Raw genomic sequence first — 14,451 nt, 5'->3', positions numbered from 1 at the left:
GAATACTTGGCCAATAAACATACTTACTTACTTATATATACACACCATAAGTATAATGAAGCAAAAAAAGTTATATATATTTATATATCTTTTTTTAACGTTTAAAATATATAAAAGAAAAAAGTTATTTCAATAATTACCTCATTTTCATATCTATGTAACTTTTTTTCCATATAGCTTGTTTTCCTTTATTATATGGTTTACAGTGTAATATGCTTACATATTCTGTTGTGCTGCAGCAAGCAAGAATTTCATTGTTCTGTCTGGGGACATACGACTATACATATGTGTAGGAAAGAACTGCAGATGCTGGTTTAAATCGAAGGTAGACACAAAATGCTGGAGTAACTCAGCGGGTCAGGCAGCAGCTCTGGGGAGAAGGAATGGGTGACGTTTCAGGTCAAGACCTTTCTTCAGACTCTGAAGAAGGGTCTCGACCTGAAACGTCACCCGTTCCTTCTCTCCAGAGATGCTGCCTGTCCCGCTGAATTATTCCAGCATTTTCTGACTATAGTCTGACTATATATATAAGTCTGAGTATAGAAGCTGGGGTGTAATGTTAAAATTGTACAAGGCATTGGTGAGACCAAATCTGGAGTATGGTGTACAATTTTGGTCGCTCAATTATAGGAAGGATGTCAACAAAATAGAGAGAGTACAGAGGAGATTTACTAGAATGTTGCCTGGGTTTCAACAACTAAGTTACAGAGATAGGTTGAATAAGTTAGGTCTTTATTCTCTGGAGCGCAGAAGGTTAAGGGGGGACTTGATAGAGGTCTTTAAAATGATGAGAGGGATAGACAGAGTTGATGTGATCAAGCTTTTCCCTTTGAAAATAGGGAAGATTCAAACAAGAGGACATGACTTCAGAATTAAGGGACAGAAGTTTAGGGGTAACATGAGGGGGAACTTCTTTACTCAGAGAGTGGTAGCGGTGTGGAATGAGCTTCCAGTGGAAGTGGTGGCGGCAGGTTCGTTGGTATCATTTAAAAATAAATTGGAAAGGCATATGGATGAGAAGGGAATGGAGGGTTATGGTATGAGTGCAGGCAGGTGGGACTAAGGGAAAAAAGTTGTTCGGCACGGACTTGTAGGGACGAGATGGCCTGTTTCCGTGCTGTAATTGTTATATGCTTATATGGTTATATGGTTATATATGACTATAATAATTGAAAAAAAAGTTATGTATGAAAATGAGGTAAAATGTTATTTATATAAATATAACCTTTTTCTTTATTATATTGTCATTTATTATACCAGAATATGTAAACATAGTAGGCAAACCATGTACTCTGTAAATAATATAATTAATGAAAAAAGTTATATATATGAAAATTAGATAATGAAACACAACTTTTTTTCAATTGTCATGTTGCTTTACAGAGTACTATGTTTACATACTATCTTTACATATCATTTGTGTGCATGTATATATATTCTGTTGTGTGTATATATATATATATATATTTTTTTTTTTTTTTCTTTCATTTATTTCATATATTTCATTGTCTAATTTTCATATATGTGTGTTTTATATGAATATATATATGCATTCATATAATACACACACACACATATATATAAAAATGAAAATTAGATAATGAAATATATGAAAAAATATATATATATAAAAGTAACTCACACACACACACACACTGACACACATATAGTGTATATTCGTATAATACAAACTCGCACTCACATATAAACACAAACCACCAATAATTGTCAGATGACAGGGCATCCACAAATACCACCAGTGATTCACACTTGCTAAGATAATCACACGGACCATAGCGATGGGCTTTCTCACGCTGCACTAATTCTCCAGCCAACATTGACTGCATTTGTCAGGCTCAGAGGGAGGTGCAACATAACATGTCCGCCTGCTCAGCTGACTGCAAATGTCTCCATCTGTCAGTCGCTACTTGTTGGCCGGACGATGTTCAGAGGTGACGGGAGACCAGACGTTGGATTTCTCAAGGCCAATGACATTGCCAGCTGTTTACTGGAGCTAACACACACACCCACTCACTGACACACTCTCACAGACTGACACACATACACACACACATGCTGACACACACCCTGACACACACCCTGACACACTCACTGACACTCTCTCACACACTGACATACTCACACACTGCCACACTCTCTCACTCTCTCGCTCACCCTCTCTCACCATCTCTCTCACACTCACACACTCGCTCACACTCCCTCTCACGCTCACACTCTCTCTCACACTCACACTCTCACTCACTCTCTCTCTCACACTCTCTCTCACACACTCTCTCTCACACTCTCTCTCACACTCACACACTCCCTCTCACACTCTCTCACACTCTCTCTCACACTCACACACTCCCTCTCACACTCTCTCACACTCTCTCTCTCACACTCTCTCTCACACACTCTCTCTCACTCTCTCTCACACTCACACATTCTCTCTCACACTCACACACTCTCTCTCACACTCACACTCTCACTCACTCTCTCTCTCACACTCTCTCTCACACTCTCTCTCTCACACTCTCTCTCACACTCACACACTCCCTCTCACACTCTCTCACACTCTCTCTCACACTCTCTCACTCTCTCTCACTCTCTCTCTCACACTCTCTCTCACTCTCTCACACTCTCTCTCTCACTCTCTCTCACACTCTCTCACTCTCTCACACACTCTCTCTCACACTCTCTCACTCTCTCTCACTCTCTCTCACACTCTCTCTCTCACTCTCTCTCACACTCTCTCACTCTCTCTCACTCTCTCTCACACTCTCTCTCTCACTCTCTCTCACTCTCTCTCACACTCTCTCACTCTCTCTCACACTCTCTCTCTCACTCTCTCTCACTCTCTCTCACACTCTCTCTCACACTCTCTCTCACACTCACACACTCCCTCTCACACTCTCTCACACTCTCTCTCACTCTCTCACACTCTCTCTCACTCTCTCTCACACTCTCTCACACACTCTCTCTCACTCTCTCACACACTCTCTCTCACTCTCTCTCACACACTCTCTCTCACACTCTCTCACTCTCTCACACTCTCTCTCACTCTCTCTCACTCTCTCTCTCACTCTCTCTCACACTCTCTCTCACACTCTCTCTCACACTCACACACTCTCTCTCACACTCTCTCACTCTCTCTCTCACACTCTCTCTCACACTCACACACTCTCTCTCACTCTCTCTCACACTCTCTCTCACTCTCTCTCCCTCACACTCTCTCTCTCTCCCTCTCTCTCCACTCTCTCCTCTCACTCTCTCCACACTCTCTCTCATCACTCTCTCTCACACTCTCTCACTCTCTCACATTCTCTCTCACACTCACACACTCTCTCTCACACTCTCTCACTCTCTCTCTCACACTCTCTCTCACACTCACACACTCTCTCTCACTCTCTCTCACACTCTCTCTCACTCTCTCTCACACTCTCTCTCTCACTCTCTCTCACACTCTCTCTCCCACACACTCTCTCTTTCACACTCTCTCCCACACTCTCTCTCTCCCACTCTCTCCCACTCTCTCTCCCACTCTCTCTCTCCCTCTCTTCTCTCGACTCTCTCTCACCTCTCTCACTCTCTCTCACACTCTCTCTCTCACTCTCTCTCACTCGCTCTCAACTCTCTCTCACACTCTCTCTCACACTCACCACTCCCTCTCACACTCTCCACACTCTCTCTCACTCTCACACAGCTCCTCTCTCACTCTCTCTCACCCTCTCTCACCACTCCTCTCTCAACTCACACACTCTCTCTCACACTCTCTCACTCTCTCTCACGCACTCTCACTCCTCTCTCACACTCTCTCTCACACTCTCTCTCAACTCTCTCCACCTCTCTCTCCACTCTCTCTCTCCGCTCTCTCACACTCTCCTCACTCTCTCTCACGCTCTCTCACACTCTCTCTCACATCCACCATCTCTCCACACCTCTCTCTCACTCTCTCACCCTCCTCACTCTCTCTCTCACACTCTCTCTCACACTCTCTCTCACACTCTCTCTCACACTCACACACTCTCTCTCACACTCCCTCTCTCACCTCTCTCACCCTCTCTCACACTCTCTCTCACCTCTCATCACTCTCTCTCTCTCTCTCTCTCACTCTCTCTCACTCTCTCGCACACTCTCTCTCCTCACACTCACTCTCACCACACTCTCTCCTCCACTCACACACTCTCTCACACTCTCTCACTCTCTCTCACACTCGCTCTCACCACTCTCTCACACTCACCACACCCTGATCTCTCTCACACTCTCTCTCACCTCACACCTCCTCTCCTCACACTCTCTCCCTCTCTCTCACCCTCCTCTGCTCTCTCTCTCTCTCACACTCACACTCTCTCTCTCTCACACTCTCTCTCACACTCTCTCTCACACTCACACACTCTCTCTCACACTCTCTCACTCTCTCTCACACTCTCTCTCACACTCTCTCTCACACTCACACACTCTCTCTCACACTCTCTCTCACACTCACACACTCTCTCTCACACTCTCTCTCACACTCACACACTCTCTCTCACACTCACACACTCTCTCTCACACTCTCTCACACACACTCACACACTCTCTCTCTCACACTCTCTCTCTCTCACTCTCTCACTCACACTCTCACACTCTCTCTCTCACTCTCATACTCTCTCTCACACTCTCTCTCACACTCTCTCACTCACACTCTCACACATTCTCTCACACTCTCTCACACTCTCTCACTCACACTCTCACACAACACTCTCTCACTCACACTCTCACACAACACTCTCTCACTCACACTCTCACACATTTTCTCACACTCTCTCATTCACTCACTCTCTCACACACTCACACTCACACTCACACTCTCACTCTCACTCACACTCTCACACACTCTCTCTCTCACACCCTCTCTCACACTCACACGCACTCTCTCTCACACTCTATTTCACACTCTGATTTACGAGTGCATCAGGTACACCAATTGTGGATCCGGCCACATTATACTTTCAAACGGAAACACCCTGACATAAGTATATAAAATGATGAGAGGCATTGATAGGATAGACAGTCAGAACCTTTTCCCCCAGAAAAGCCAAATACAAGAGGTCTTATCTTGAGGAGAACTTCTCCAACGTAGGCATACCTTGAGGACTTCAAAATAAGCTAATAGTCTGGACCTGCTGAGTTATTGTGGATAACTAGAGGACAGCTTTAAGCGGGGACAAAGTTTAAAGAAGATGCCACTAAATAGAGAGTGGCAAGTATCTGGAATGTGCTGCAGGGGATAGAGGTGGAGAAAGATACTATAGTGGCATTTAAGGGACTTTAAGATAGGCTCAAAAAGCTGGAGTAACTCAGCGGGACAGGCAGCATCTCTGGAGAGAAGGAATGGATGACGGAAGGGTCTCGACCTGAAACGTCACCCAACCCTTCTCTCCGGAGACGCAGCCTGTCCTGCTGAATTACTCCAACTTTTTGTGACTCCCTTCGGCTTAAACCAGCACCTGCAGTTCCTCCCTACACACTTTAAGTTAGGCTTATGGATATGGAATGATATGGATCATGAATGGAATGATATGGATCATGAATGGACGATATGGATCATGTGAGGCAGATCACAGCTGATCTTGGCACCATGTTCAGCACAAACATTGTGGGCCAAAAGGACTGTTCTTGTGCTGTACTGTCCTATGTTCTATATTCTATATTGACCAGTCTGATATAATCCATATATGATGGATGATGAAGTCTCCACCCAAAATGTCACCTATTCCTTTTCTCCAGAGATGCTGCCTGACCCGCTGAGTTTTTCCAAGATTTTGTGTCTATCCATTTTGTGTAACCCTTGCATCCCCTCTCTCTCTGTCCCTCCCCCACCCTAGTCATCATACTAGTTTCACTGCCGTCCTGTTGCATTTCACTGTCTGTATAACACGTTTACACCTAGCCCACAGCCAACAATGGACCATTGTGGACTCCACCTTGCCTTGACCACCGTTGCTCTTTGCATATCTTTCATTCATTTGTTCTAAGTGCTGTCTATTTCTCTCGTTTCCCTCTCCCCCGGCTCTCAGTCTGAAGAAGGGTCTCAACCCAAAATGTCACCCATTCCTTCTCTCCAGAGATGCTGCCTGACCCGCTGAGTTACTCCAGTGCTTTGTGTCTATCTTCTATATCGGAGCCCGATTTACATTACTCTAGAGCCGGCACCAAGTGTACAAGATACCAGCAGCATTATTAGCTTCATTGCACAACATTATGGAGCAGGTTATATAATATGAATAAAAATATATATATGAACATACACACACACATATCTATATTACTAAAAGTCTGTTCTTGACCGGCCGTCATTTTTGGCCACCTCGTTCAGAGCCCCCTCCGCCACATGTGTGCCGAGGATTTTTCCCGTTGATTAAAAATGACAGAGATATTAATGTTTTTACAAAATTCCCCATTCTCTCTGCTGCCCCGCTGGCGGCAGGGGGGAGGGACTATAAAACCAGGAAGTGGTGTGCCACACAGTCTCTTCAAGATGGAGGAAGGCAGAGGGTCACGTTTCTCTGAGCTGTGAATAACACTGAACACATGTCTACTCAAATGTAAGTGTCCTTAGTGGTTCTAAAATGTTTGCAAAAAGTGTCTATTGGTTCTAAAATGTTTGCAAAAGGTGTCTCTTTTGGTTCTACAATGCTTGCAGAATGTGTCTATTGGTTCTAAAGCTTGCAAAAAAAGTGTCTATTGGTTCTAAAGCTTGCAAAAAAATGTCTATTGGTTCGAAGCTTTCAAAAAATGTCTATTGGTTCTAAAGCTTGCAAAAAGTGTCTCAATTGGTTCTAAAGCTTGCAAAAAATGTATCTATTGGTTCTAAAGCTTGCAAAAAAATGTCTATTGGTTCTAAAGCTTGCAAGTAAAGTGTCTATTGGTTCTAAAGCTTGCAAAATTATGTCTATTGGTTCTAAAGCTTGCAAAAAGTGTCTATTGGTTTGAAAGCTTGCAAAAAATGCCTCTATTGGTTCTAAAGCTTGCAAAAATATGTCTATTGGTTCTAAAGCTGGCAAAAATATGTCTCTATTGGTTCTAAGCTTGCAAAAAAAGTGTCTATTGGTTCTCAAGCTTGCAAAAAAAGTGTCTATTGGTTCTAAAGCTTGCAGAACAATGTCTATTGGTTCTAAAGCTTGCAAAACAATGTCTATTGGTTCTAAAGCTTGCAAAAAAATGTCTCTATTGGTTCTAAAGCTTGCACAAAATGTCTATTGGTTCTATAGCTTGCAAAAATACGTCTATTGGTTCTAAAGCTTGCAAAAATATGTCTATTTGTTCTAAAGCTTGCGAAAAAATGTCTTGGTTCTAAAGCTTGCAAAAAAAGTCTATTGGTTCTAAAGCTTGCACAAAGTGTCTCTATTGGTTCTAAAGCTTGCAAAAAAATGTCTCTATTGGTTCTAAGCTTGCAAAAATATCTCTATTGGTTCTAAAGCTTGCAAAAAAAGTCTATTGGTTCTAAAGCTTGCACAAAGTGTCTCTATTGGTTCTAAGCTTGCACAAAGTGTCTCTATTGGTTCTAAAGCTTGCAAAAAAATGATTATTGGTTCTAAAGCTTGGGTGTGACTTGGAGTTGAAAGGCACTAACTGCAGATGGTGGCTTGGGTGCAATGGCTTGAAGTTAATATGCATTACTTACTGCAAATGGGGGTGTGGGTGCATTGGCTTGAAGTTGAAAGGCACTACTTACTGCAAATTGTGGCTTGAAGTTGAAAGGCACTACTTACTGCAAATGGTGGCTTGGTTGCTTTGGCTTGAAGTTGAAAGGCACTACTTACTGCAAATGGTGGCTTGGTTGCTTTGGCTTGAAGTTGAAAGGCACTACTTACTGCAAATGGTGGCTTGGGTGTGGCTTGAAGTTGAAAGACACCACTTACTGCAAATGGTGGCATGAAGTTGAAGGGCACTACTTACTGCAAATGGTGGATTGGTTGCTTTGGCTTGAAGTTGAAAGTCTCTACTTACTGCAAATGGTGGCTTGGGTGCTTTGGCTTGAAGTTGAAAGCACTAACTGCAAATAGTGGCTTGGGAGCTTTGGTTTGAAGTTGAAAGGCACTACTTACTGCAAATGGTGGCTTGGTTGCTTTGGCTTGAAGTTGAAAGGCACTACTTACTGCAAATGGCGGCTTGGGTGTGGCTTGAAGTTGAAAGACACCACTTACTGCAAATGGTGGCATGAAGTTGAAGGGCACTACTTACTACAAATGGTGGATTGGTTGCTTTGGCTTGAAGTTGAAAGTCTCTACTTACTGCAAATGGTGGCTTGGGTGCTTTGGCTTGAAGTTGAAAGCACTAACTGCAAATAGTGGCTTGGGAGCTTTGGTTTGAAGTTGAAAGGCACTACTTACTGCAAATGGTGGCTTGGTTGCTTTGGCTTGAAGTTGAAAGGCACTACTTACTGCAAATGATGGCTTGGGTGTGGCTTGAAGTTGAAAGGCACCACTTACTGCAAATGGTGGCATGAAGTTGAAAGGCACTACTTACTGCAAATGGTGGCTTGGGTGCTTTGGGTTGAAGTTGAAAGGCGCCTCTTACTGCAAATGGTGGCATGACGTTGAATGGCACTACGTACTGCAAATGGTGGCTTGGGAGCTGTGGCTTGAAGTTGAAAGGCACTATTACTGCAAATGGTGGCTTGGTTGCTTTGGCTTGAAGTTGAAAGGCACTACTTCCTGCAGATGGTGGCTTGGGTGCTTTGGCTTGAAGTTGAATGCACTACTTACTGCAAATGGTGGCTTGGGAGCTTTGGTTTGAAGTTGAAAGGCACTAACTGCAGGTGGTGGCTTGGATGCAATGGCTTGAAGTTAAAATGCATTACTTACTGCAAATGGGGGTGTGGGTGCATTGGCTTGAAGTTGAAAGGCACTACTTACTGCAAATTGTGGCTTGAAGTTGAAAGGCACTACTTACTGCAAATGGTGGCTTGGGAGCTTTGGCTTGAAGTTGAAAGGCACTATTACTGCAAATTATGGCTTGGGTGTGGCTTGAAGTTGAGAGACACCACTTACTGCAAATGATGGCTTGGGTGTGGCTTGAAGTTGAAAGGCACTACTTACTGCAAATGGTGGCTTGGGTGTGGCTTGAAGTTGAAAGGCACCTATTACTGCAAATGGTAGCTTGGGTGCAATGGCTTGAAGTTAAAATGCATTACTTACTGCAAATGGGGGCGTGGGTGCATTGGCTTGAAGTTGAAAGGCACTACTTACTGCAAATGGTGGCTTGGTTGCTTAGGCTTGAAGTTGAAAGGCACTACTTACTGCAAATGGTGGCTTGGATGCAATGGCTTGAAGTTAAAAGGCATTACTTACTGCAAATGGTGGCGGGTGCATTGGCTTGAAGTTGAAAGGCACTACTTACTGCAAATGGTGGCATGAAGTTGAAAGGTACTACTTACTGCAAATGGTGGCTTGGGTGCATTGGCTTGAAGTTGAAATGCACTATTTACTGCAAATGGTGGCTTGGGTGCTTTGGCTTGAAGTTAAAGGCACTACTGTAAATGCACTTACTTCCTGTTTGCACTGTATATTGATTTTAGATAAAACGCTACCACTTACGACTGTGATTTTTGGTCATCTTACTCCGCTGAGCAGGTGCAGAGAATTCTTCCCATCAATGAAAAATAAAAGTGTTATTAGTTTTTTTTAAAATGTTGAGAATCTCTCTCCTGTCAATCACTCCATGAAAGCCACACCTTTTCCGGTGGGGGGGAGGGGTTATAAAACCCGGAAATGTGGGTGTGGCTCAGTCTCTGCAAGATGGAGGAGGGAGAGGTCACGACTCGCTGTCTTTAGTGGCTTTGCACCTTACTTCAAATGGTATGAAACTGCACTTGAATTTGGTGGCCTTGCACCCTGCTAGAAGTGGTAAGAAACTGCACTTGAATTTGGTGGCCTTATACCCTGCTTGAAATAGAATTTCAAGGATTAGCCGTGAGTGAGTGAGTTGCCAGCACAACAGGCTTGATTGACTGAGACGCCAGCCCAAGAATCCATTTGGCGCACAATTTGCATACTAGCCCTCTGGAAACCAGTCCCTTCAGCCCACAACACCCATACTAGCGCTCCAGAAAGCGCCCCCCCCCAACTGGCCACCAATATTAGAATTGGTGGAGAGGTGGAATATTGCGTTGGATGACCAGCACTCCTGTGTGATGCTGGGACCCAACGGGTCCCACTTAGTCTAGTATATATATATATGTATATGAAAATTAGATAATGAAATTAATGAATATATTTATCTTAATAATATGATATATATACACACACACACACACATACATATGTATGAAAATTAGATCATGAAATATATGATATAATGAATATATGAATATATTTACATTTATTTCTTATTTCATATGTGAAGATATTAATTTATGAAGATATACTATTAAGATAAATATATTCATTAATTTCATTATCTAATTTTCGTATATATATATGTGTGTGTGTGTGCGCGTGCTCATATATATTTTTTTATTCATATAATACACACACATACAGACACACACACACATATATAAAAGCAAACAAACAAACAAACAGTAATCATCAGATGACAATTATTACCTATTTGGGCAGGTTCTGCATTCACGGGACTCTGTTGTCTGGAGTGGCTGCTGGTGCTGCTTCCTTTTTTAATATCCTCTGCATCGCTGTATCGTCGGATCCAGTAATTAAGCTCCTCGCGATCAGCCTCCTGACATCGCCGAAGGACCGTAAGTGACCGCCTTGTCTTCTCCACCATATCCATGATACAGTTCAATAGCTGCAACAATGCCAGGGACGCATTAGTGAGTGAATACTCCTGATCACCTACCTCCACATACAATAAAGTGTATCATTAGTTTAGTTTAGAGGTACAGCGCGGAAACAGGGCCTTCGGCCGACTGGGTCCGAGCCAACCAGCGTTCCCTGCACATTAACACTACCCGACACACACTTTTGACATTTACCAAGCCAATTTACCTACATACCCGTACGTCTTTGGAGTGTTACTTACATTTAATAAGCACTAGTTCTGAAATGTTACTTTTTCCTCCATATAATATTCGCATACAATAACGTTACTTACATGCAAGTACTAATTCTGAAATGTTGCTCATTGCCCTGTACAACATTCGCACACAATAAGATTATTTATACAAGTACCTGTTCTGAAATATTATTCATTCCTCTATACATTAACATTACTTAGATATAAGCACCAGATCTGAAATATTACTCATTCTTCTATATAATATCCACATATAATATCATTACTTAGATATAATAAGTAACATTACTGAAATGTTACTCATTCTTCTATATAATATTCATGTACAATATAATTACTTACAAACAATAAATACCAGTTGTGAGATGTTACTCATGCTTCAATATAATATACACATACAATAACATTACCTACATATAATAAGTACTAGTTCTCAAATGTTACTCATTCCTCTATGAACAATATTCACAAACGATAACGTTATTTACACACCATGCCTTAAGTATCAGTTCTGAGATATTACACATTCATCTATCTTTCCATGCTCAAAGTAAACATTCAGTCCAATTTTAAATTTTGTAAAAATGAAATAATACAGATTTACTCTTTCTTAATCAGAACTAAAAAAATATCTTTACATAAAGTTAGTGTTTACATTGCCAAGCGGTTTACCGAATCTGGCAAATGTTCTTAATCATTCAGAGTTTTAAAAAGAGTAAGCATAAACTCAGGCTAGATGCATGTATAAAATTGCAGTTGATTCCCCTCAGGGTAGCTTTTCGGTAAATTGATCAATATTTTCTTACATGATCAAGGTGCTTCCATTCCTCTGCCCACTCCCTGTCCGTTAGTCTATGATCAATCACTTCTTCTTGACGGGTGCCGTGCATCCCTGCCAACAGTGGAACACAATTTCAGACTTCCAAAGCTATTCCGCTGGAAAACATGCCATTTTTTTTCACATTATCCATCAAGTAGCTCATCGCCATCGCTCCAATACTCATCACGGACATTAACAGCCACGCGACCATCCTTCAACAAAGCCCGCCGGTTTAACCGCACTAGTCCGTCGGCAAGCGATGGCCCATTGTAACAATAAACATACATCATCTCAACGCAAATCTTCCTCTCGTACGCGGGCATTACGGGTGCCTTTGGCTGTTCGGCTGACGGTAAATCAGTCGAATGGAAGGGCTATTTTACGGAATGCGCAGGAAGGAACTGCGGATGCTGGTTTAAACCAAAGACGGACGCAAAGTGCTGGAATAACTCAGCGGGTCAGGCAGCATCTCTGGAGAAAAGGAATAGGTGGCGTTTCGGGTCGAGGCCTTTCTTCAAACTTAGTCAAGGGGGAAAGATAAACGAGAGATGCAGAGGATCCATAGAACAAATGAATGAAAGATATGCAAAAAGCGACGGTGATCCAAGGAAAGGTGGAGCCCACAATGGTCCATTGTTGGCTGCGGCGTAGGTGATAAGGACAGTGAACACTCAACGGGACGACAGAGAAACTAGTACGACGACTAGGGTGGGGGAGTGAGGGAAAGCGAGAGGGGATGAAAGAGGGAAATAAGAGAGGGGATGAATTGACGGGCCTAATTCTGCTCCTATCACTTAGTTAGTGCCTTGTGAAAGGGTTGCTTGAAGTTAGATACATCGATATTCATTTTGTGGATGTTTTGGCATGCAGATTTCCACTGTACCTCGGTGCACGTGACGATAAGCTAAACCGAAGCTGGCGCTGAAACGGATACTCACCGAGAGGTCTGTTCCTGTCCCTGAGGTCTCTGTGGTTGGGATGTCTGTATGAATCCCTGTAGTGATGCGCCATGGCCATATCATCCAGACGGTAGTGCTGAGGTGGGGGTGGTGTTGGGTGAGGCAGGCCATTGGGCTGGTAGGATAAGCCGTTATTTGGACTAAACCGTTGGTTGGGACTTATAGTGCAGGGCCGCTTGCTATGATGCTCTGAGTGCAAAGGCTCACGCTCGTAGCCATTCTCTTTGGTTCTGCAAAAACAGGCGGCACAATCAGGCAACTGAACCGTGTACACAGCGCCACAGGAGATCCTTCTTCCCTGCGGCTAATCAAACTTTACAACTCCTCCCCCTTCTGCTGTGGGGTAGACTGAGACTGACTCCCCTCCCCCCCCCCCCCCCCCCCCCCACCCACCCCACCCCCCCCCAATCTTTGCACATCCCTCAAGCCTTTCCACTCGTCACTTTAGTTTCATGTGTTTTGTGTATTTTGTGTTTTTAAGACTGTTGGCAGATCGATTTCCCCTCCAGGGATAAATAAACTTCTATCGTATCGTATCCTACCAACAATCAAAGAGCAGTCCTAAACTACTGGACGGCACAGTGGCACAGCCAGAGAGTCGCTGCCTTACAGCACCAGAGACCCGTGTTCGATCCTGACCGGAGTTTGTACGGTCTCCCCCGTGACCTGCGTGGGTTTTCTCTGAGAACTTTGGTTTCCTCTCACATTCCAAAGGCATACAGGGGTTTGTAGGTGAATTGGCTTGGTATAATAATGTAAACATTGTCCCTAGTGGAGGATAGTGTTAATGTGTGGGGATCGCTGGTCGATGCAGACTCAGTGGGCCGAAGGGCCTGTTTCTGTGCTACATCTCTAAACTAAACTAAACTAACATCAATCTGAAGAAGGGTTTCGGCCCGAAACGTTGCCTATTTCCTTCGCTCCATAGATGCTGCTGCACCCGCTGAGTTTCTCCAGCATTTTTGTGTACCTTAAACTAAACTACTATTCACCTCATTGGAGACCATTGGATTTTATTGGCTTTATCTTGCACTCAACGTTATTCCCATTATTCCCTTTTTCATGTATCTGTACACTGTGGACGACTCGATTGTAATCATGTATTGTCTTTCCGCTGCCTGGTTAGCAGGCAACAAAAGCTTTTCACCGTACCTCGGTACACGTGACAATAAACTAAACTCAAACGTCTACATTCAGTTTAGTTTAGAGATACAACGCGGAAACAGGCCCTTCGGCCCACTGAGTCCATGCTAACCAGTGATCCCCACTCACAAACACTATCCTACACACACAAAAGCCAATTCACAATTTTACCTAAGCCAATTAGCCTACAAACCTGCACGTCTTTGGAGTATGGGAGGAAACCAGAGCAGCTGGAGAAAACCCACGCAGGTCATGGGGAGAACGTACAAACTCCGTACAGACAGCACCCGTGGTCAGGATTGAACCTGGGTCCCTGGCACCATAGACAATATCTTAACGGGATGTTTCCATGCTCATGATCTTTCAATCAATCAGTCAATTGTAAAAAATATTTTATTGTGGCGCATCGCAGCTTGGTTTGGGAACCGCTCCATCCAAGACCGCAAGAAACTGCAGAGAATTGTGGACGCAGCCCAGACCATCACACAAACCAACCTCCCTTCCATTGAC

The 14,451-nt window shown here is 43.5% G+C and overlaps 1 protein-coding gene across 10 annotated transcripts in view; it reads right to left on the bottom strand.

The window, feature by feature from the left end:
* The window catches only part of runx1t1 (RUNX1 partner transcriptional co-repressor 1), a 156,248-nt gene that overhangs the window by 30,665 nt on the left and 111,132 nt on the right, over window positions 1–14,451 (bottom strand). For all 10 annotated transcript variants that reach the window (XM_033020139.1, XM_033020138.1, XM_033020140.1 and 7 more), the window contains 3 exons: window positions 12,778–13,028; window positions 11,826–11,911; window positions 10,593–10,791 (listed from right to left, as the gene is read on the bottom strand). In XM_033020139.1, the coding sequence (XP_032876030.1) occupies window positions 10,593–10,791; window positions 11,826–11,911; window positions 12,778–13,028 (536 nt within the window). The remainder of the gene's footprint in view (window positions 1–10,592; window positions 10,792–11,825; window positions 11,912–12,777; window positions 13,029–14,451) is intronic.

The sequence above is a fragment of the Amblyraja radiata genome, chromosome 4 (genome assembly GCF_010909765.2).
Source record: "Amblyraja radiata isolate CabotCenter1 chromosome 4, sAmbRad1.1.pri, whole genome shotgun sequence".
NCBI lineage: Eukaryota > Metazoa > Chordata > Chondrichthyes > Rajiformes > Rajidae > Amblyraja > Amblyraja radiata.
This window is presented reverse-complemented; position numbering and strand designations above follow the sequence as displayed.